Genomic DNA, 23704 nt, shown 5'->3' with positions numbered 1-23704 from the left:
ACGTTCTGTTACTCATTATGAAAACTGTAATGACCACAAGCCTTTTCTCCATTCATACAGAGGTAATATTGGTTTTGGTTAACTTTTGCTCTCCCTCTCTTTATATTTCTCGATATGGTCAGGACCCAGAGGCAGCGATCGATCCAAGCAGAAGGTATTTACAACAATCCCCCATTTATGCATGCGGCCACATCACACGTCGGCAATGTTGTGCAAATCCAAACACCAGCCGGGCACATATACGAAGGAGTGTTCCGGACGTTCTCGTCACAGTTTCAGGTGAGATGCGGCATGCACCTGACTTTCCCCAAAGTCTGGTGGCCACGCTAACGCCGCTAACTAGATCGCTCGTTCTAAACCCTGTTCTTTTTTCCGTTAGATTGTGCTGGAAATGGCACATCGCGTTGAGGTAGGGCCGGATCAGAAGACGAAAATCATTGTCGAAACGTTCGTCGAGCGGTTGATCTTCAAGCCGAACGATATTGTGACGATCGCGGCGAAGGACGTGGATCCAGAATACGCCACGCGCGACACGTTCAAAACCGACACGGCCATCTCGCGGTGCAACGGTACGAGCTGGCTAGAGGACCGGGAGCTCGAACCGTGGGACGCAAGCGGCGGCAGCGGTTTGAATGGCGATCACGGCGACCACAGCCTCGAGCTGGACGCGAACGCGGACGGTTGGGATGTGAATGATATGTTCCGCAAGAACGAGACGATCTACGGGCTGCATTCGACGTTCGACCAATCGCTGTCCGGCTACACGGTCCAGATCCAGAAGCGCGACAGCGAAGAGTTTAAGGTGCAGGAGCTGGAGGCGGAAAAGATTGCGAACGAGATCGAAAACAATCCGGTCTACAAGGATCGTATCGACGTCGAGAACGGTGACGAGGAAGCGGCGTTTGCTGCCGTAGTTCGCCCGAACGTCAGTCCGTTGCCAAGTGGTGGTGCGGCTGCTGGAACGGCCGCGCAACCGGCCGGTGGTGGCAGTGTCAATAGCAGTGGCGGCGGCAGCGGCGGTGGTAGCGGCGCTCTGAACGATAAAAACTCGAACAGCATCAGCAGCAGTAGCAGCAGTGCAAGCAGCAGTAGCAGCAACAGCATCGGTGCACACAGTAGTAATAATAGTAACAATTTAGTGAACAACACGAATACGACGACAACTAGCAGCAACAATAATAATACGAACAGTGCGGCGTCGGCGGCATCTACCACCACCATGCCCTCGAACACCAGGCAACAGAAGTACATTGCTCCGGGTATCCGCAAGCCGGGCCAGGGTGGTAAATTGGTGAGAAGCACACCGCCTCCGCTGCCCAACAGCAGTAATAGCAACAATAACGGCCCGCCGGTTGCTGTTCCTTCCTCGCAGCAGCAGCAGCAGCAACAGCAACAACAGCAGCAGCAGCAACAGCAGCAGCAGCAACCGCCGCCGCCGAGTCCTCAAGCTCCTCCGCCACACAAGAACAGCTACGGGCCAATGATAAATCAACAGCAGCATCCACAAGGCTCACCTCAGCAACAGCAGCATCAGCAGCAACCGCCGCCTCCTCAGCAGCAGCAGCAGCAACAGTCAACCATGACGCCCAACAACCAGCAGCAACACGGGGTCGGAGCAGGAATGCAGCAACACCCTTCGGTGCCGCAGCAGTACGCGATGCACTCGGCACCGTCGCCTTACGGTCACGTGCAGCATCAGCAGCAGCAACAACCGCCCCAGCAACCACAGCAGCAGCAGCAGCAGGGTCACGGGCAGCCTTCGGTGATGAATGCGAACAAAATGAATGGTGACGGAGGGCCAGGTGTCGGTGGGCAGATGAACGTAAATAGCAACCAGAAGCCTCTGCCACAACGCACCGTCCGCCAGTACGCCGGTGGCCCGGCCCCCACGGTTTACAGTGAGCCCCCGCCGTCGCTGAACCCACAGCAACTGGCGGCGGCGGCCGCAGCGGGTCAGATGCAGAACATGGCCACCAAGCCACCGATGCACATGACACACCCCCATCATGCCGTTGTTCCGCACATGCCGCCACCGACCGTCGTCTCATCCGACGGAGTCGTTATCCAGCAGCACCACGTGGCGATGCCTCCACCGCCCATGATGGGAGTTGGCAACCCGCAGCAACAGCAGCATCAGCAAGCACCACCGCCGCAACCCCAGCGCACGGTGGTCGTCCGCAACCGGGACATGGAGATCGATAATCTCCGCAAGTTTGGCCAGGACTTCAAGCTGGCGCCTCCACAACAACAGCAGCAACCACCGATGCCCAACGTGCATCAGCAGCCTCCACCTCCGCCGCCAGCGACGCAACAACAGCAGGGGCCACCGCCGCCGTCGCAGCAGCAACAACTGCCGCCACCGACGGTAGTGGTGCAGTCGCAGCAGCAGCACCCGCAAGATCCGCACTCCGGATCACCGGCTGACAATGGGCCACCATCGCTGGTGGTGCAGCAACAGCAACCCAAACTACAGCAGATTCCGTCGCAACACAGCGAGCCTCCGCCGACGACACCGCCAACCCAACAGCAACAGCAGAATCAGGCCTCACAAACGACGGGCCCATCCGGAGGCATGGTACCTCCACCGCACATGGTGGCCCAGCAACCGCCTCCACCACCACCCGGTTCCCAGCAACAGCAGGGGCCTCCTCCACCCACTGGCCAGCAGCAGCAGCAATCGGTGGTGGTCGGTGGTTCTCCACCGCAGCCAGTGCCCCAGCAGCAACCGCCCAACCTTGGACCGCCCGGTGGCGCGGGTGTTTCTGTAGCGAACGTTCAGCCGCCGCCCGCAAGCACCCCGTCGTCCGATGGCGTCAGCGCGAACAGTGGCACCGCGGATCCGAAACCGCCGGGTACCGCCACCAAAAAGGTGTTCACCCTTAATCCGGCCGCCAAGCCGTTCACACCACGCAGCCCTAGTACCCCCAATCCGTCTCGGTATGTATCAAACGAACGCTTTCGTCGTTGTCTCGTTGTCGGTGTGCCTCTCTGTCCCTCTGTGTTTGGCTGCATGCAAGACTCCGTGTAGCTTCTGTCGTCATTCAGTGTCCCTCCTCCCGGCCAAACGATGTCAATCAAATTATGTTTATTTTTTACACAGACTCATAGTTTTAGATATTTTAGTTTCGTATTTTTCGTTAGGAAAACATCTCCTTTGCATGCTTTTCCTGTACCTTCCCTTTTTGCATGTTGGTTCCCTTTGGTTCATCTTGCCTTCCGTTACAGTGCATGCTGTTTCTGTTCTTTCAAACTTCGGTTCCATTTTCCCGTGTGTCTTTGTGGATGTGTGCTTTCGTAACATAATATTCTTGACCATCATTAATGTTAATAATGTCCCTTTTTCAAACACACATTCTCTACCACCACGAACACCAACCATCACTACCAACCACCAACCATCAATCTCACCCTCACAAAACTGTGTGTCTGTGTGTGTGTGTGTGCGTGCGTGTGCGCGCGCGCGTCTGGATTCCATTCGAACAACACCCACAAAACTGCATCGCGAAACAAAATTTTGTTGAACCTCGCTGGCCTAAACCCGCACACGCAATCCGGCTGCCAACCCCGTGGTACGATCGGCAATCGCATAAACCTGTATCTGCCCTGTTGCGCGACTCATGCAATCATCAATGCAATTGTAAAAATGAATTAACGATATTTTAAAATCTAACGTTCCACCAACCGCAAGCCAATCAACCACTACTAACAGTAACATAAGTATCATTAATGGTAATCCTTATTTCGCACGCCCACTGAAAAGTCACACGTCTTCTAGCCCGCACACGCCGCAAACGCCGGGCCCGTCGGCGTTGGCGCAAGGCTCCTATCAGCCTCCGCCACCGCCGCCCCAACACGTAATGCCGCAGCAGTTCGTGATGCAATACACGGTGGTGAATTCGCCCTCATTCCCAGCCCAGCAGCATCCGCACACGGCGCAACCGACCCGCATACGGAACGGACGCCAAGGTAGCTACCGGAACGATATTTGTACGCAAGCCTTTTTTACTTTTCACTCCCGAGTTGGGAGCTGATACAGCCCCCTCGGGAGTCTTTATTTCCGCCCCCCGGGCGGCTTGGGCTGTTTAATGATTGTACTCCGTTTCGTTTTAGTCCCCGTCGGTGCTTCGCAGATACAGGTGGCGGCCGCAACTGGCCAGCCCCTGCTGGCGCCTAGCCCGATCCAGATGATTGCTCCGTACGGGCCGACGATTCATCCGCAAACGTTCCAGGCGGCACCACCATTCCACCAGCAGTACCGCACCATTTACGATACGCCGCAACCGACACCGCTCCAGTATCTGGCGGCGACGCCACCCTCGACGACACCGTCGCCCGGCCAGCCCCACCAGCAGTACCACCCAGGCCCTCAGCCATCGCCCGCCGGTGGCGGTCCGCCCACGTACGCGCAGGTTCACCACCAGCAACCGACGCCCTATCCGATTTCGGTGTGCCCGATCGTGGCGCCGCCGCAGGTCGTTCCTACGATCTACCAGAACATGACGTCGGCCCCGCAGCAAAACCATCACCATCACGTAATGCACGTGGCGCAGCATCCGACGGCGCAGTAGCATAAGTTTTCTGCTGCCACACCGCCCGGCACTGGTGGACCGGGTGTCCTTCACCCACAGCAGCACCACCAGCAGCAGCAGCACCAACAACAGCAACAACAACAGCAACCACCACCGTCACACCCGTCCTACGCGAAGGTGCTGAAAAATTAGCGGGAAACGCACCGTGTTGTTAAAGCCCACAGAGAAGAAGCGTGGGTACCGTGGGGGAGTTGATGTAAAAGACGACGAACAACCAAAAAAGACACACATACATAAACGCATGAACCATGAAAAGAGGAAAGATACAGAAGATTCATGCTACGTTGCATGAAAGATAGTATTTTTTTTCTATCAACCACACAATACCAGTGCATCAGTGGACACAAGATAGAACAAAAGGACAGTGCACCGATCAAGGAGTGCAGCAAATGGAGAGACCCTGCCACATAAACAATTGTAAATGCTAGAGTGAAGTGTACGAAACGTGAACAAGATGGACTAAAGTTAATTGAAAGCGAGGAAAACGAGCGTAGAGCGAGCCGTGTTTAAATGTAGGTTATCTCTTTAAACACACGACTTGAAGCAGCACACAAACCCAGAGGTAACGGCATTCTTATCTCTCGAGTATCGAAAATGGAGGAGCAGTGAGTGGTTGTATTTCAAGGACAACAATGCGACGTACGTTTTGAATGATTTTGTAAAAAGTCCGATTGTTGGTTTATTTCGCAAAACCCTTATCAACCCTCACCCACATTCCTGCGTTATTTATGCGAGTTTCAATACTTTATGAATCAGCCTAAATGGTAATCGACCGCCAAATGGAGTTTGGGTGACGGCAGATTATTGCTTTCTCTCCTGAGCATCCGCGAGGCGAGGTCTGTAATGTGAGCATTGTGAGTTGTGCAATGTGCTTTGCAATGTCCTTTTTTTGTTTAGCAACTTTGTTAAGCACACATCCCGACATGTTGATTCAGAAATATGTGCTTCTGGTTTAAGGAGTAGTCAATGTCCTGACGGAAGCACATGTGTCAGGGCTTTAGAAATTGTCGCAACGATGGATCGCTGCATTGTACATCGACTAATAGTTACGAGTGGGGAAGCAGCAAGTAAGCGTAGCGGATTGCAATCGTCTACGACTACGACCCCTAATACATAAGAACATTTATTTGTTGGCCCTTCTTCCACCGCCCCACGGTTCGCTGGGAGAAGGGAGTTGTCTGTATTTCGTTTTGCTCATAGTCGAAGCCGTGTATTTAAACGGTTTGTACCAAAACCGCAGCCTGCAGCTGGACAAAGTTGTTCCCGAAAGGACACCGAAGCAAGTGAAAAGTCAGATAAGGTGCTGAAAGTAAAACACATATGGGAACGAAAAAATATCCTTCATTTGCAGGGGAAAGGAGAAGGAAAAATTGAAAAAATGTAAAATAAAAGTACTAGAGAACGCGACTTGTCGAACTGGAGAACAAATCACTGAAACGCGCATCTTTACTAACTATAATTCATAATTAGATAAATCAAATTTAACAGTGGGTTCGAGCAAGATCGGTGCGTGAGTGTGATCGTCAGTTACAACTCCTAGCGCGGATGGATGGTTGATAGTGAGCGAAAGCATAAGTGTGTCTGAGATAGGATGAACGAAAACAAAAACAATAGAAGAATCCAGCAGACACAAACACATACAACATGTTTAAGAAGCAATTTGAATGCCGAACTGTGAGCGCGCTGTAAAATAGAATTTCAAAAATGCATAGAGCAAGGCGGAGGGGGCGCTCGCGTTCACGAAGAAGACGTGAAGCTAGTTGGAGTAGTCAATAAATTTAATTTATTGAAAATAAGACAAACTAAAAAAGGAAAACACACACGGCTAAGCGAAGTGCAAAGGAAGGCACACAGAGGTCCTTGAGCGCATACTCAGTCGCGCAAGAAAAACGTGTTCAGAAACGAGAGCGTGCATCTATTCACGCATTATTAACGCAGTGTGCGAATATACGACACACTTGGAAGGGTTGCCACGGTAACCGTAGCTTAACACATCAACAGCAAGCTTAGTGTAGTCAGCTAGGCTCGATCCCAACACAAAACCGAGCAAACATGGCAACTCAAACAAAGAACGAATGATAAAAGTGTTGCAATCAACAGAAAGAATATGGGAATGGAGCATGAGCCGCTAACGCGAGCAAAATAACAGCAAACAAAAGTCTATTGTAGAAAGCGGGAAGAAAAGGAAGCTCTGGCAGTGGTGTAGAAAGTCCCGAGCCGTGGTGCTTTAAACACATGCTTCCGATCAGCAACGGAAAAGAGGAAACAAAATAGGAATTTCAAACCAATGTTACTACAGCTTCCCGACCGGGCGATAGAGAAAAGGGAGTTGAAAGAAGCTATTAAGAAAACCGATGAAAGAACCGGTAAAGAACCGGGACACAATAATGTGCTGGAGTGACAAAGTGTTGCAGAGTTGTGAATCCGGCACATCGCATTCAAACTTACACAACGACATGTTAAACATGTTACGACGAGGCCCTATCGATAGGAGCAACTAGGAAAGAGATAAAAGTAACATAAAGACGCAACGGCACTCTGCTCAGAAGTAACGAGATCGCGATCGCTGGTGCGACACTGGAGAAAAGTACGTGGTTCATCCAATTGCTTTGCCCAAAGCTCGTTATCACGAACCAAAGGGCTACACAAAGATCGCGAGCGTTCATCGAACAAACCAGCTGGAGCGAGAGCACAGAGACAGAGAGAGAGAGAGAGAGATTCCGAAAGCAAACATGCTCGGGAATTCATGGTGCGATCGAAAATATTCAAACATTTAGTTACATTTGCCTCTTTTGTTCGGCGTGCAACATTTTTGGTCATCATCTGGGTTTAGTGCAGATGCAGAGGCATACAAAGAATCTTTCGCCAGCCAATTAACAAGCAGAAAAGAAGCCAATCCGGATCACGTACTCAACAGAAATAGCGAAAGGATAGACGCTCCTTTTGGACATTAAACGAGAGCGATTTGAACAGAAGAGCGAGGTGGAGATTGTGGAGAATGGAGTAGAATCAAATTGTGAAGTGCAGCACAGCACGGAGAAAAAAAAACTGAAGAGACAGAAGAGAAACTGCGACACAAAAATGGTGAGATTGAGCAAAGCGTTTCCCGCCAGTGCAACGACAATGCAAAGGGCACATTGAACAGTTGTTGACAACTCTTTTTGTTTTTATTTGTTTTCCATTTGCTGCAACAACTGCACCTAAGGCAAACGGACCGTCGATAGTCGGGAATTGTGGTGCTGGTCGATACAATTCACACTCTATGCCACGGTGCAGAAATAAACATCGGCACGGAAGCAAGCGTTTCGCGGGGCGGACATACTCCTTAGCTTACCAGAAGAGACCAATTCTCTCCCCCCAATCGACGGTCCGGAATGGGATGGTTAAAGGAAATGTTAATGTTTTATCTTTTTTTTGTCTTTACTTTAAAGCAAGAAAAAAAGAGCAAAAATCTTTTCAGTTGAAGGAAAAAAAACAGAAAAAAATAATAAAAAAACGCCAAAAAACAAGAAATTTTTGCCTTATTTTTACCGTAGTTGGTCGTAGGTAAGACCTCTTCTGCTTCGCGTTTCGCCGTGGACATTGGTCGCACACAGGGTATTGATTTGCATCGATGTGATCGATTTGCATCGTGCATTTGACTATAATTACACGTCAAAACATTTCTCTAAACAAAATATGAATCGACCTTTATGATTCAATGAAAGCAAATCTGCTCTTTCTGTGCATAATTCCTACAGAGCAAGGTCGAAGGGTCACTACCGTTGCTACTGTGGTTGAACGTGTAGAGATGTTGATATAATGTTCTGTCAATTTTATCTTACCCTTACAATGTGCGATTCTATAAGTCCTGAAAATTTACGCAAACTCGTCAATGTCTTTGTGACCATTCTACAATTTAAACAGATTACGCGCGGCAGCAATCGAACCGAGCCATGGGAAAGATAAACAATCTCGCCACAGTTTGCACGCTGATGACCGAACCGGACAGGACCTATTACCCCTCGTCATTCGCCGGAAGGAATCGACCGCAATGATCGACGCATCGCACTGTAGGGTGCACTTCAGAAGGGAAAGGCGTTCGATGGGCGACAAGCGTGTTGCAACAAGCCAGAGCCGTGATAGGAAGAATATGTTTTATTGCCGTTTGATGTACGACCCGCCAGCAGCCCAGCGCCCCTTCCTGAAGGGAAGCATCTTTCACGCGGATGATGATGTAACTGCCGGGACGGGCCAGTGTCCTTTGGCGTGTATGCCGCGGTGTGCGGTTGCAGGACGCACTTACCCTTCGGTAGGGAGAGATACGCGTGCGGTTCGGTTGCGGATGTTGGACGATGGGTAATTGTGATTAATTGTTTGTCGCGTTCTGCGAACCGCTTGTCGCGCAAACCATTCATGCGCCACGCGCTCATTCGATACGATTGGTGACGTTAATGGGGCCGCGCTCGTGATTTGTCATCATCTTGGAAGCCTCATTATCAGCGATTTGCGAGCCGGAAGCAGCTTGTGGATGCGACTCATTAGTGTAACATTGTAAATAATTTCGGACCACTGTTTGGGGGCAAAATACCCTGTAGGACTCCTTTTGAGATTAGGCCAGCCATGCGTTAACTTGTAGCGTATCGTGCAATTCGCAGCTCGCTCAATTAACTTCCTCACATGGTGCCATCTTCTTTGAAGCTTCCAGCCTCTGCTCACCCTCGGACACCGGTGGCCCGTCACCCTTCCGTTCTGGCCAACTTTCCCACACATTATTATTGTTTGTCACGGCGACCCAACCTAATTGAAGTCATCAAAACAAAACTAAAATCCGAAACGAGCCCCGGCGAAAGGGGATTATATCCATATCGGAATCTGTCATCGCCACCGGGGAGAGGGTACCGGCGCCGAGGGTGCCGTCTGCGGCGGTACCTTTCGGGAAGCGAACGAAGGACTGATGCCGTCCCTCTTCCGGATGAGGCAAACTTGAAACCGCCACTTTCGTACCAGGCACGCCTCGATTGCCGACGGGTCATTTCCAAATCGTCTCTACCGTCCCCGGAATGTCACCGCCAGCAGGGTCCTTCAAAGTGCTACAGGATTGCCGAGTCCGGAGCTTCCATTCTAACGGGTCTCGTGCGGGGTGCGGGGAGATGTTCGATAAATTATGGGGTACTTCAAAAAATTAGCAATGTCAATAGCAGGGCGGTGGTCGCGTGTGCGTCGCGATTCGGTCCCGCGAGCGACACGTGAGAGCGCGCGTGGCCGGGCTGAAGGTTCGACGACGAGGCCGAAAGGCTTTGGTGGCTGCTCGGTGGACCAAGGTGTTAGGGCTCGGATTTGTTTCCGGGGTTTTCCGGCTGCTCTAGATTTCTCTTAATTTGTGGATGCACCTTTCTCAAGCAATGGTTGTTTGGTGAGAACTAGTATGAGCTGCATAAATGTCTGCGACCGGTTGAAGTTAAAAACGTATGTAAAACTCAGTAATATAATGAAATGTTAAGAGTTCCTTCTGGTCGATTTATATGCCTTTCGAAACGCCCGGAATACATATGCATTAAATTTATTATTTAATGTCTAAATCTAATTTTATCTATCAAAACCAAAGGCATCTCATCCTTACGATGGGTTTTCCCTGTTGCCACACTCAAGAGGCGCCACCTCAATAAATTGTCGCTGAAGTGCAAAACAAATGTTCGCCCACCCTCGGCCGGCATCGACGACAGGACCTCTTTCAACCGACCTTCTTTCCCGACCCGGCCACGTGGGAAGCACGCGACTTTGTCGACCCGCCACACGGCGCAGGAAAATTGTTGTATTTAAACGCTTGAGGCGATAAAAATCTATCTAAACCCACCGGGGGGGGTACCTGCCAACCACCGACACGACCACCGCGTGCCCGCGGGTGTGTGTTTGGATTGTGTGAAATCAATTTCCGGAAAAACAGACCCTAAGGGTGCTGACGGGCAGCGTTTCCGTTCCGGCTTATACCCCCTTGCGCCGACCAGGAAACCAGCAACCGGGACCTTCGCGCCGAGCAGCTTCAATTGGATTAGGATTTATTTTTATTTGCATTTAATATTATATTTATAATGTTTTCGTTTTCTCGGGCGTTCGGGGTTCGGCAACAGGGGGAACTCAGGGGTCAAATATGTTATCGCGGTTTTAATTGTTGGCCACTCCGGAAACAACTTCCTGGCGAACGCCGGGAACGGTATTTATCCACTGATAATGATGTTCACCAGACCCGGAAATGATTGACAGGACACACGAACAGTGCGCGTGGAAAACTCTTTTCCGAGCTCGGGAGGATTAGCTTTCTGGTGCGCGGAGAAAAGCTGCTTCGCACAATGCAACCACAACGTGTGACTGCGTTGATTGCCTTCGGTTGTACCAGGCTCCAGCCCATTCGAATGCAAATGAGCTGGAGTCGATGACGGGGTCTGTGCAATTGGCTGCGATTAGCAATGAGCATGGTCGGAGTGCCGCGGCTCTCGAACGTGGGAATGGTGTGGAACTTTCTTTTGCTTCTGGCTCTCTTACTGTGTTCTATTACTTAGGAAACTGTTAACCCTTTTCAAACTATTTGGAGTGGTGAAAATGAACTTTAATGATTCCTATTCAATTATTATTTAATCATTGTCATGCACTTTCTTTCTTTCTTTCTTCATTTCTTTCTATCATTTCTTGCCTACGAAAGTTGAAACTTGTAGGATTCTTTGAGATCAATCAAACAACATTTTCGGAGCTGCAAAATCAAACAAATCATTAAAAGTTTCTCGCGGTCAGTTGCTTGCGGTTGCCCAAAAATCCTGAAACGGTAAACCAAACCATAGTAATAAATTATACAAGACTGTTGAGCACTTACGGAAATACGAAAGAACTTGTACGGAAATACGATACGGAGATACGTTTGCGTTCTTTATAATGTCAATGTAAAAAAATCCTTAGCAAATTTGGTACAGAAATGAGAATTTGTGAAACGCAAAGTATCAGATGGCGAGTTGTTGCTCGATGCCCAAACTAAACAATTTCTTGCAAAATTGGTACTGGTACGAAGAAGGTTTGACTTTACAGAGAAAAGATTGTTCAACACCAAATTTCGTTTATCAAAAGGATCAAAAGGTTCTACGGATAAACCTTCATTAAATTTACCATCTTTAAACACTTTATGTAGCGTTATTACGAACCGAATGAAGTCAGCAAAAACTTGGACGCCACCGCAGCTTCATCGCTTCCCGTTTATTCACATCTGCAATGGATTCCTGCAGTGCACCGGCGGACAGCGCATGCGGGCTACCGCAACCCAAACTTGGGGTGCGTTGCTTTAGATCTGGTACGTATCGATTAACCATCATTCTCAGAAGCACCCTTCAGCAGCACTAGACCGAGTGGATGTGGGCAGCAACCATTGTTGCCGGTAATGGTTTCATCGCCGGCTAGCCAGTTTGCCTGGCCCCAGCCGGCGGTTGCTGGTTGTGGGGTCGCATCCGCAACCTGCGACGGTGTGCTTCCGGAACACCCTTTTTCCCGGCCAACGGTCTCGCCTCACACTTGCCGCAGGACGCTTCCTCTCCGCAGGAGGTTGACGTTGACGACGGTGGCAACAGCGAATGGGAATGGGCGTGTCAAAAGCAGACGAAAGTGTCCTGCCGATTCGCTGTCGACGGGAAGGACACCGAACGCACCGCGCTACTTGGGGACTCTTTCCTGTTCACTTTATTCCTGCGTCCATACACCATAAACGTGGACACATCTCTCGACTTTTTGTACAGTGAGCCGCTTTGCTTCCGCTTGAGCCTTACTCCGTATCTTACGCACTAGAAAATGAGTCATAAGTTAACAGGTACCCGTCCGTGGCCGGGCGTGCACTCAATAATACTCGCTTCATCACATCCTATCACAAATGTCGGCCTCCGTTCGCTCACGCGCCGACGGCCGACAGTTTGGCAGCCAGGAACACGGACAGCAGCACCGGCAGCCAGTGGCCAGAGTACACCGTCGGCCGAGCCCCTCCGCCGAGCTGGCCGAGCTCGGGTTTGTAGTCGTGACACGTGGGGAAGTTGGCCGGTGGCGGCTTCATCTCCGACCGATCGCCCACCTTCAGCACCAGCGACATCCCGATTTCGGCGTGAAACTCGATGTGACAGTGAAACAGCCAGTAACCTGCGCCGAGGCCGAGGAAAAGGAGCGATTAGATTGAGCGAACTGGCCCAGGACGCATCACGGACACCTACCGGGATTGTTGGCGATGAAGCGAATGATGGTGTAGCCACCGTCCGGGATCGTGACCGTGTCCTTGAGCGGGGCCCGCTTGAACCGCCTCCGAAGCAGCCCGCGCTCGTCCATGCGCCGAATGTCCTCGATCGTGGTGTTGCGGCTGACGCGATCCATGCCCACCACCCGGAAGGCGTGCCCGTGCAGATGGAACGGGTGGTTCGCGTCGAACGTGAGGCCCTCGTCGACCATGACCATCTCGACGGTCGAGTGGAGCGGAATCTGCACCACGTGGCTGCACTCGCAGAACTCGCGCCGACAGTCGCGGCCCTGCCGCCGCAGGCTCGTCTCGTTGCAGAACGTGGCCTCGTCGAGCCGGTCCTTGCCGGGCAGGAACGGTACCGGTGGCATCCGCATCGAGATGTGGTTCAGCTGCGGCGTGTACAGCCGGTTCGTGTTGTTGACCACCTGCCCGAACCCGTACAGGTTCGGCACGTGGAAGTGCGGGTTATCCTTGCCGTAGAAGTCGTAGTAGACGTAGAACTTGTAGTCCGTCTCGTTGCGTAGCAACAGCAGATCCTCCTGCTGGATCGCGTTGGTTTCCGCGATCGTGATCACGTTCTCCGCGCCGGGGCCAGCGTTCAGCGAGTTAAGCTGCAGCCCCGGAGCCTCGTAGTCGTACGGTGGCCACGACTCGTACTCCCGGTCCTCGGGTGCTCCCCGGTAGCGCAACACCGCGAACTGGTACGCCGACGTAAACCGCTCGTCACAATCCATCAGCCCCCGGAATCGGATCAGGTAGTTGCCGATCGGTTGGTTCGCTTTCACCACGAAATCGAACCGCTCACCGGCGTAGCTGACGAACGAGCCGAGATCTTCGACCGGCTGAATCCCAAACCCGTCCGACGCGATCACCGTGATGTGGTGGTTCTCGATCGACAGCTCCACCGGGCAGTTCAGGAACTCGGCGTTGATCAGTCGGAAGCGGTAGCGTCGGCCCTTGTCCACGCGGAACACCGCCAGCGGGATGTGGCGCGATTCGGGCACAACGATGGCGTTGAAGTTGACGGTCCGTGACTGTCGCTTGGTCCGCCGATGAACCTCCGTCGGGGGTCTCAGGACCATTTTCAGCCCATTGCCACTGCTGGCCTGCAGCAGTTCCGTTTCATCCTCGGCCACATCGACAGTCATCGTCGTCGTCGTTGTGTCGGCTTCCGTTGTCGAATCCTCGACCACCTCCTCGTTAGTTGTGACCTCCACGGGAGTGGTTGTTGAAGGCGGAGCCAACGTACTGGTGGCCACGGGCTTGGGAAATCTCTGGAAGTACTTCCCGCGACCGTTGATCAGCAAGTTCGGAGGCTTATTGTCGCCCGTCGAGTGGTGGTGGGACGCAAACAGGGAAACACCCTGCTCGTGGCCCCAGTCCTGCACCGTGATCACGTGCTCCGGTAGGTCGAGGTCGTACAGCAGTTCGTGCACGTCGTTGTCCTTGCGTATGATCAGCGCCCCGAAGGCCCCATCGCCCCGCTGCATGCCGGTGTGCGAGTGCCAGAAGTGCGTGCCGGGGTTGTCCGCCCGGAACGTGTACCGGAAGGTGGTCCCCGGGCTGATCGGACACTGGGAGACGTGCGGCACCCCGTCCATGTACGGCGTGCGGCGCTGGTGCAGTCCGTGCCAGTGGATGGTGGTGCTTTCGCCCATCAGATGGTTCTCCACGTCCACCACGATGAGGTCGTTCTCGCACACGTCGATCGCCGGCCCGGGCATCATCCGGTTGACGACGGCCACGTTCCGCCGCACCCCGTCACCCGCCACGCAGTGTGGCCGGTCGCAGTCGGTCGCATTGTACGGGCAGTTGTAGCACGCCTTGCTGAGCGTCCGGTACCACTCGAGCCGGAAGCGATAGTGGCAGGTCTCGGGCTTGCGTCCCAACGTGCACTCCCGCCGACACGGATGATCTCGGTACGTTTGCTCACTAAAGTAATCGATTTCGGCGCGTTCTTCCTCCGACGAGTCAGGCACGGGTGTCGTCCCAGGTGCCTCATGCGTTGTTTGGTTACACACCCTACAGCAGCCACTGTCGACGATGCTCTCCTCCGGGCACCCGACCACCGGTGGACACCGTTTCCGACTGGAGCTGATCGAGAGGAACCCGTTCTCCCTCACGCAACGGTACACCAGACACCCGTCGGGGCTCTGCCAGGATTCGCGCTCCCGGTAGAGCCGATCGTCGAACTTGCACTGCGCCTGAACGCACTGGGGACAGCAGTGCTGATCACTGAGCAGTGGCTCGAAACCCTCCGGACAGACGCTGTTACACGGTATCGCAATGGAGTTGACAAACGTTTCGTTCGCCTCATTCCGCAAACATTCGTAGTTCACGCACGTCGTCCCGTTCACCATGTGGAACCACTTGTCGCCGACGAACCTACTCGTGGACACTCCATCGTGGCCCATCACTTCGCAGTGGTTATCTGTGGGAAAGCAAAGGTTCTTAGAGCCTCTAGGACCACTGGGGAGAAGGACTGAGGTCCACTCACCACAACGATGAAGGGTACAGCATCTTCCCTGGACCGCCGTCGGTCGGATAGTTCGTGCGGAGTCACAAAAATCTACGGCCGGTGGACAGCTGGCAGGGTCGCAGAACAGACGCAGCACCTCACAGCACGTGTCCAACTCTCGGCGAATTCGCTGGCCGGGTTCGAGGGAAACCTCCGATATATTGGACAACGGTTTGCACTTGCTGATGTCACAATCTACAAATCGAGACACAAAGTTGATCAGTTCAATAGAGCTACTTTTGTTGGAAAATTCTCCGTTAAACTTGGTTCAATTTTAAAATAATGGAATCTGGTTTTCAGTTGAGTTCGCTTGTTGCATCGATCGAGGGTCACTCCGTAGTCGCTCAACCCATTCGTAGGCAATTAATCTACATCCGCGTATCAGTGCGGTGTCTGGTGGTGGAAATTAGAACGAGCCATTAGACTAGCTTCTGGCGGCCGCGGTAATATCGTAGCGTGTAATCATATTCCACGAAACAGCTGGTTCCGGAATGGGAGCTAATTTATATGCACGGGCCACTGGAGTTGCCGCCTCGACGAGCACCTGGACCCAGCAACCGGAACACTGAAATGTGTGTCAAGCAACGCGTCACTAACTGCCGATCAGCCGCCGCTGTCAAGGTGTACACATCTGGTCGCATGCCGATAACGCGCCTGAAGGACGTTAGTTAATATTCCAGGAGGACAATAAGTCACGCCGAAAATCGCATCATTCATTGTATGAGAATGAATGATTAATGTTTGGCCTTCATGTGCGAACGACGTGACCATAGGAAGGTTCGCGTCAGCCACATCATGGGGACACTTGATCGATAGCGAACAGCCCACAGTTCATCCTGTCCCCGGGCTGTTCTCCGATTAAACCCGCGGCTCTTACATTTTCCCGTGCTCGTCCTTGGTGGAGCGAAATTTGGTTCGTGAAATCGCGAAGCGGCAATGCGCCGGAATTAAGTGCAACCCAAAAGCACCGGAGGCACCGGCGCAGGTTGCATCGCTCCCAGGGCCATCGTGCAATGTGGATTATTTCGTGCTTCGTAAGGGCAAAACGGCGGCGAACGAAATGAAGGCCCAGGTGTAACCGAGCCTGAAACCGAACGTCCTCCGCCACCACGGAGCTGTTGCCATGTGCCCTGATGGATGCAAATGCTGCCAATGAGCGGAATTCAAATCAATCCAGATAGTGTGTATCGTGGGCAGCACCTTCGTTGCACCTCCGTGAACGGCTTTAAAGATCGCGACAGAGGCAGCCCTCGTCGTGTGACACTCATCGCCCATTAGTGGCCGTTTCTCCCGTCACCAATCGCTCGTGTTTCATCGTTTATAATTGGTGCCATGCCAATACAAAGTAGTGCCATTCTCGCCAGAAGCCGGAAAAGCATTTTTAAAACAGAATTTAATCGAACAGCTTACGATTAAATGCATCATCTGAAATTAATTTTAACGATTAAAATTACCAATTAAGTTACTGAAACATCCTTCTATCTATTTTTAAAGTTTTGTTTTATCGCGACTAGAGTTTTAAGCACAATGACTTGAAATTAGCAAAAAATACGATTGAAAAATGATGAGAAATATCACCAAATAGATGATCAGCCGCCTGCTAGAATGCTGATCGCTGATCGAAGCTATTTTACCATATTACTCATATTTTATTGAGACTGCTCTTTCTCGCATCCATTTGTTACTCTCCGATTCCTATCACTCACTGTATTAGTTTAAAACATCGTTGAATGTAATGATCAATTAGTTGCAGAATACGCCTAATTCCATCATCTCAACTCCGCCCAACACATATCATCCGATGGGAACACATTGAGTAATACGGCGCAAGTCAGACAGCCTCTCACACGGTTATCCAGGATCTAGCACGATAAGACCCCCGACCGATGATGATCTTATAATAGTTCGCCGGGCAGGACTCATTGATCAGGTGTGCTCTCCGGGCACACGGGCTGCGATGGGTTCAATTCCAGCGCCATTCGAGCTCGGAAAGCTAACGGGTCTCAGAGGCTGTGGCCGCCGTGTCGTGCGTGTTACGTAAGTTCACACGATCGCGATAGCTCGATCGCGTTTAGGTCTCGTTTCGTAGATCGCACCCCGCTGATCACGTTTGGCGTGTGAACTCCGATCACCGTCCACCGTTGGCACGCACGATCGTAGAGCTTCGTTGCCGCCGTCTCGGTAGTACCACAAGATCGACCGTCTCTTTCGCTTCCCCGAATGACCTTGGCCGTGAACGGCCCGGACTTTTCGTGCAGATAACCTAACCTTCACATCCGCACCGCGCGACGCGAGACGATGATTAGGCTTTGTTCGGAGTGCCCTCTCGAGCGCTAATGAAACGGCCCGGCCCGACGAGGCTCATCCATCATCGACAATAAAAGTTTTTAATGACTGCGCTACCTCGTCGAGTGGACGCTCCAAGTCCCCGGCCTACACAACGATCGAGATGTCCATCAGAGTGGCGCGATTCGTCATCAGGTGGCCCTCACTGGCCACTGGGTCGCTGGGACTTTTCGGTGAGAAACACACTAACCTCCTGGCCGCTCATTAACGGGTCCGATTGTCTATTCTCACCCGCGGCACGGTAAATTAATGGCAACTTGCACAAAAGGACCCCCGGCATTTCTGTCCTCAACGATTCTCTCGTTCCAGTTCTACCGAACCAAACACAGTTCATAAATCGATATCCGGATTACACGCGATGTCTGCCGGTGCCCGAAGTACCATTCCGCGCCTGCGATCGATCCAATTCGTGTCCGTTTGGGGAAATCCAAACAAACCACTTAACAGCCTGCACGCCTTCCGAGTGCCACTGTTGCTATTAACACACCGATCCGGCCCACTTACAGCTTGTCGATCGATCGTTTCCCTTTTCAAAGTGAGGATTCGATTAGCGCGGCTTAATTACAGCCTTTAATCACACCCGAGCGCTACTTCCTCGCTCGACTTCGTCACTTCGACTCGAGGATGGCGGCGCGATTATGCGTGAATCACGATACAAATTCGCCACATAAACTCAACTGTCGCCACCGAGCTGTGACGGGGCTGTCTCGGTCAGCCCGCCAGGTACTAGAACGTAGTGAAAGTTTACTGGCCCCCCCGTCGGTTCTTGCTGCGGCGCTTCTTCTGCGGCGGGAAATCGGACTCCCCTCCAAGGCCAAGAAAACCGGTAAAACTACCGGGCGGAGGTTTGTCAAACTTCCTGCAACTACGACCGGGGCTAGAACCGGTTCGCAGTCGTTTGTTGCTTCTTTCGATTACGTTCCCACTTAGGCTTATCCGAAATAGTAAACTTGATTGTGTCAGACTAAAAACACTCGAACGCCATCGAGACTTCCTTTTGCGTCGAGTGGGTTCAGCCGTGGGGGTTTCAACCAGTGCAATCAGCAAACGAAGATCATTCGCTGGTGAGGTTTGTTACTGCGACATCTGTGCCGCGGGTATTCCCTTAATGACCCCGTCTGGCTGAAGATGTGATCGACGAAGTCACGGGGAATGACGCACGCCGTGATTTCTGAATCCCGAATTCCCCCAAAACAGGAAGAATTGTACGCAAAAACCACCGTCAACATCGCGCAAAACCAGTTTAGCGCGGCCGGCGAAGATAATCGAGAGCGCCCGTCACCGGGAAGCTTCTTCTTAAGTTCTTCCGCCTTACAGGTCCGAGGTTTGTTTGACAAACGTGTGCTGAAATCTTCTTGAGCAAGACTACGAATAGCTGAATTAGCACTCACATTAACACCTGACAAAGTTTAGCCGGAAAGAATTTGGTCAGTATCAGGTCAGTATCCCCAGGATCGATCTCTGTTGCAGTCGTACTCACCTGAGGCAATGGTTTGTCCGTGGCAGATGCGGACCATCAGTGCCAGGATCGTGGCCAGTGACAGGCCGATCGCTGCCGTACGCTGTCCGCTTCGACTATTTGGCGGCATGTTGTGTTGCATTCGTCACGATTTATACTTCCACCGAGCAAGAGTTATCTCCGACCAAGTCTTCCTCGCTAATGATGCTGTCTATCACCACCCTGGGCTGGGATGATAAAATTATGCCACATCATACTATTCGCCCATTCTGGGTGTATCACAACATTTTACGTCAACCTGGGCACGGAAGCGCAAGAAGAAACAAAAACAGTTTGGCGATAAGCGAAAATGACCTTTAAGCGGTGTGAATAATGTTCCGGAAGCTCAGATGCGTGTAGTATTATATTAAGACACAACTTTCATTGTCGCTGGTGGCACTTCACTCAACTCAACTACAGCGATTGTAACCATCGCAAGGAAATTTGCATAAAATAACGATCGATGATGCTGCTAAACCCGGTGCATCATACTCCAGGCAGTTGCACCGGTCAACCTGATTTCATTCAACGTTCAACGGTCGTAACGGAGCTTCTCAGCTCCTAACGGTATCAGCGCCTCGGGGGCCCCTTGCCATTTTTCTTTTTTCTTACTACGCCGTCCTACACGTGATTAACAGAATCATCTTAAACACTCTCGCCGGCTGGCCTGTACGTAGTCGCTGATAAAATCGGCGATGATAGGGAGTGATACGGAGAGAGAGCTTACAACACCGAACAGCAGTGGTTAGATGAAGCAGCTCGTAATTGGAGCATTGCATCGGAACGGCTGAACATGGAGCACTGGGCCGCCATCGGAATCCAGGCTCGGCTCGCCCGTTCGTCGAGTCTTTTCTGAACGAAGACGATAACGTGTTTCGTAGGCTTTCGTTTGTACCGAACAAGTTTTCAAAACACCAAATGGATCTACAATAACAGTTCATCATCTTATCACATCGTTGTCCTCCGTCGAAAGGCGCCAAATCCAGACAGTGACCAATATCATCCTCCGCAATCTGTTTCTCCATATTCCATCAGATCGATTCCACCGCAAACAAGCGTTTAGCGTCGACGACAATTAGCACAGCTGAATCGAACCAGGGCCATTTGACACACAGAGTTACATAAAAGATTACATAATGATGCTGGAGTCTATGGCGCCAGCCCTCACGAGGGTACTTGACCTAGTGGCGGTTGGGCCGCGTGTTGATGTGCACGTCGCCCTTCAGATGAATCTCTGCCTTGGACAATCTTCTTACCGATCCGTCATCATCAGCAAGTCAGTGGCAGTATCTCTATGACAGAATCATTGCATCGCACCAAAACCGAGCATTGAACTCTTCCCCGGTTCTACCCAAATCACTCTCTCTCTCGCTCGCTCTCGTTCCGCTGCTTTCTGTAACACTCTGTTTTTGGTGGGTCCACAATCCACCTTGGAGCGCGGTGTAATGATGCTGTTTACCGTAATGTGGACAACTATCGCAACCTTCACGCAATGGGAACGAGTTATCGAGTAATCCTATAGCACCGAATTCGGGCCAGGACACCCCGAAAACCAGCCTGTCAATGTGTTAGATTGGTACCTCTCTTTCACTCTCCTTCTGCTTCGCACTAGCATCTAATCAATTCGCCTTTCATTGTAATGCCTTTTGTATTTCTTTGCACATCTTTTCGGTTGGCAACTTCAAGGATTCGCCGAAATGGAGGCCAGAGGCTGCGGAGACCCAGCAGCCCTTTCGACCAAAGTCGACGCAATGCTTGGTGTGATATTTCGCAACCCCTATATTACAGCCCCTATTGTTTACTCGGTATGCATTCGTCGCTTGGTTGGTGTTTGCCTCTGGGTACCGAAATATCTACGCAGCCCCAAACAAATTACATCTGTTTTTTTTTTTTGAGTTAAATCGGGAAATACAGAATCAAGTCGATACTGAGATGCAAATAAAACCAAAGAAAAGTTCATTGGCAATGTCATCGTCCAATCTCAATCGTGTAATCTCAATGCCACCATACGGAACACGGAACTTTTGGTCTCAGACAAGCTTCTCAACGTTCGCTTCCTTCCGGTTTCGGTCCGATGGCTAAACGCTGTCCACACAAGAGCCTCACGCTGGTTCCGCACGGACTGATACGGGCGAGACACGGGCATTTAAGCGGTTTATTCTCTTTTTTCCGGTACGAATCCGGTCCGAAGTGTTTGCCGGCCCGGTCGAGCGTCAGGTGAAAGCATTTGAAAAATGTAGCACCAGAACCAATACACTAACTAGCCATGCCAAATGGGCGTCGCTCGGCGCCAGAAACAAGGTACTATTTTTATCTTAATCTTTGGTTTAGGATTTCTGACTTGAAGCTGCCTGAACACACACAATCTCTCGGTCTACGTGCCGATCACTTCAGACGGCACCCTGTCCACCCGTCGACAGATAGAGGGGTTGGTTTAACAGCCCCATCGAAGCACGTGGAATCCGCTTAGCAGTGGACCGTTGGACTTCGCCAACAACCGGACGTGCATTTCTTTTGCAACTTTACGTTTGCTGACTTTCAAATTGCATTCTCCGTTTATTAGACTAAACGAAGTTAAACAAAGCGCTACGTACGAAGCTAACCGAGGTCCGTGTTTGAGTTGAATGAACCAATTTTGCGTTTCGCAATTTACAAACTACCACTTCACTTGGGACTTAAAATTCCCAGCCGCCATTAACTATTCACGTTTCCAACACCTGAACCACCATCATCCACGTGCAAACGGACATGGGGCAATCTCGTTGATAAGCGGCAACTACTTAATTACGGAAACGGTCCGTCTGAATCGTCTTCACTTTCTGCATATTTCTTGACTTATCACAGACGTTGCCGCAAGCACACTATCAACGGTGCAGCTCCCGCGGGCAGATATGGGACCAAGGGTGGGTGGGCTCCGTCCTGGTGGAAACGTTCCAAAAGCATCGGAGGGTCAGATGGATTTAAACCTCTAATTGCACGGCACCCATTATCTGCCGGACACACGGGTAAACACGCTTCACGACACATTTACGGAACTAAAGCATGACAGCTGATCACTCACTTTCAATTTGGTGGGGTTACCGCCGCTCTCAGGCACCAATTTGTTGGCCGTGCCCGCAAAATCTACGCCTCGTTTTCGCTCACCTCCAATTCACGCGCGAAAAACCGTTGGCTGGTCACGAAAACAGCTCGAGGACTTTGCGAAAACCGCTCGCCTGCTCGTGGAACCAGCGAAGGACGAGCAACCGCGATCGACTAACGGGTGATCTGCGCGGTCCAACGCTTTTAATACACCTGCGCACCTATGACGTCACTCAGCAGCCAAGAGCTAGACGGCGGCGTCGGCGAGTCTTGCATTGGCGCGACTGGAAAAGCTTCTTCGCTTCGCGCGCGCGACGGCAGCGCGCTCTTTGTAAGCTTCGCGCATTCTTCGCGCGCTCGCTGAAAGCTCAGAACACGCGGCGCACGGGTCGGCGAGTGGCGGGATTCCCGGTAAACTGTGGAAAAACAGGTTGGATGGAAAATGGGAAGACAACTTAAAATAAACCAGATCCCTTACATTCTTCCGCATGAGTCACGGCCCGTTGTTCGATGGCAATCGCGAGCCGACGAATTGAACCGACATTTCTTCAATTTAGCCACGTGGACGGTCGAAGCGGCGAGACTCATGGCATGCTGCCTTGCGGTTTGTGGGGGTTTTGTCCACGCGCCAAGCACACGTGAAACGTGGTAAATAATCCACTGAGATTATCATCGAATGTTGTCTAATATAGTCAATAGCCTGATGACAACCATCGATCGGATCGTCGTCGATCGCGCGCTGATCTAAGTGACCAACAGTGCCTAAGCAAAGTGACTAATAAGGCTCAAGCAAACGTAATTTTTTCGTATCAAAGAAAGTAAACAGTAGCTCGAGAGATTGATCAGAGAGCTGGAAACGCGACAAAATCAAAGTAAAAAAAGATGTGATACTACATGCGTGTATAACATATAACACAATTTTAGAGGTTGCAACAAGCGATTTTTGAATATAAACCGTTTGATGCCTGTTTAGTATGAAACAATGAAAACCTGCCGTTTCGTTTCAGTAACATTTACAAAACAGTAATACTTTATTTGGTGATGGACAAGACAAGTTCTTTCTAATCGTTAGTTGGTTGACCTGAGAACGTTGCCTAACACTGAATTGAATTCATTCAAACATGCGAACAAACGGGATTGAAATAGATTATTTGCAAAATACATTGCCTAAACATTATTGTAACAAATTATTATGCATAATATATTATCGTAAATGAAGTCGTTATGAAAATTCGTAGCCTCCATTTACTGTTCCTTAATCCAGTAGCACAAAAAAATACAATCCTGAAACTCATGTCTCACGGCCGGGTCTTAGACAAATTTGAGTAGAAAAAGCGTGGTCACTTGCATTTTCATTAATATCTTTGACAAGGCAAACAAAAGATCGCATCAAAAGTGTTAGTGTTTTAATAAACCAAACCATTTGTGGACAC

General features: G+C 51.1%; 2 protein-coding genes across 2 annotated transcripts; one reads left to right on the top strand and one right to left on the bottom strand.

Annotated features, from left to right (window-relative positions):
- The first annotated feature begins 161 nt into the window (after positions 1-161).
- Positions 162-4569, top strand: LOC131210257 (ataxin-2 homolog). The gene is made up of 4 exons (XM_058203477.1): positions 162-279; positions 380-2937; positions 3689-3987; positions 4111-4569. The coding sequence occupies exons 1-4, from the start codon at positions 178-180 to the stop codon at positions 4566-4568; spliced, it is 3417 nt and encodes a 1138-aa protein (XP_058059460.1). The 5' UTR covers positions 162-177; the 3' UTR covers position 4569.
- Positions 4570-11701: 7132 nt separating this feature from the next.
- On the bottom strand, positions 11702-19281 carry LOC131207238 (uncharacterized). Its single transcript, XM_058199847.1, has 4 exons — positions 19173-19281; positions 15326-15541; positions 12806-15259; positions 11702-12734 (listed from the first exon to the last, which is right to left on the bottom strand). Exons 1-4 carry the CDS (start codon positions 19279-19281, stop codon positions 12493-12495), a joined length of 3021 nt encoding a protein of 1006 aa, XP_058055830.1. The 3' UTR covers positions 11702-12492.
- Between the last annotated feature and the right edge of the window lie 4423 nt (positions 19282-23704).

The sequence above is a fragment of the Anopheles bellator genome, chromosome 2 (genome assembly GCF_943735745.2).
Source record: "Anopheles bellator chromosome 2, idAnoBellAS_SP24_06.2, whole genome shotgun sequence".
NCBI lineage: Eukaryota > Metazoa > Arthropoda > Insecta > Diptera > Culicidae > Anopheles > Anopheles bellator.
Note: the sequence above shows the minus strand (reverse complement) of the source record. Positions and strands in the feature narration are given on the sequence as shown.

What these genes read in the sequence shown, in the direction of transcription:
- LOC131210257 (XM_058203477.1), top strand. Translation starts at nt 178, where the DNA reads ATGCATGCGGCCACATCACACGTCGGCAATGTTGTGCAAATCCAAACA. An exon ending in AGTACCCCCAATCCGTCTCG is followed by an intron (nt 2,938 to 3,688) that starts GTATGTATCAAA and finishes ACCAACCGCAAG; the next exon opens with CCAATCAACCACTACTAACA. An exon ending in TAGCTACCGGAACGATATTT is followed by an intron (nt 3,988 to 4,110) that starts GTACGCAAGCCT and finishes GTTTCGTTTTAG; the next exon opens with TCCCCGTCGGTGCTTCGCAG.
- LOC131207238 (XM_058199847.1), bottom strand. Translation starts at nt 19,281, where the DNA reads ATGCCGCCAAATAGTCGAAGCGGACAGCGTACGGCAGCGATCGGCCTG. An exon ending in CGGACAAACCATTGCCTCAG is followed by an intron (nt 15,542 to 19,172) that starts GTGAGTACGACT and finishes CTCGATTTGTAG; the next exon opens with ATTGTGACATCAGCAAGTGC. An exon ending in CTGTACCCTTCATCGTTGTG is followed by an intron (nt 15,260 to 15,325) that starts GTGAGTGGACCT and finishes GCTTTCCCACAG; the next exon opens with ATAACCACTGCGAAGTGATG.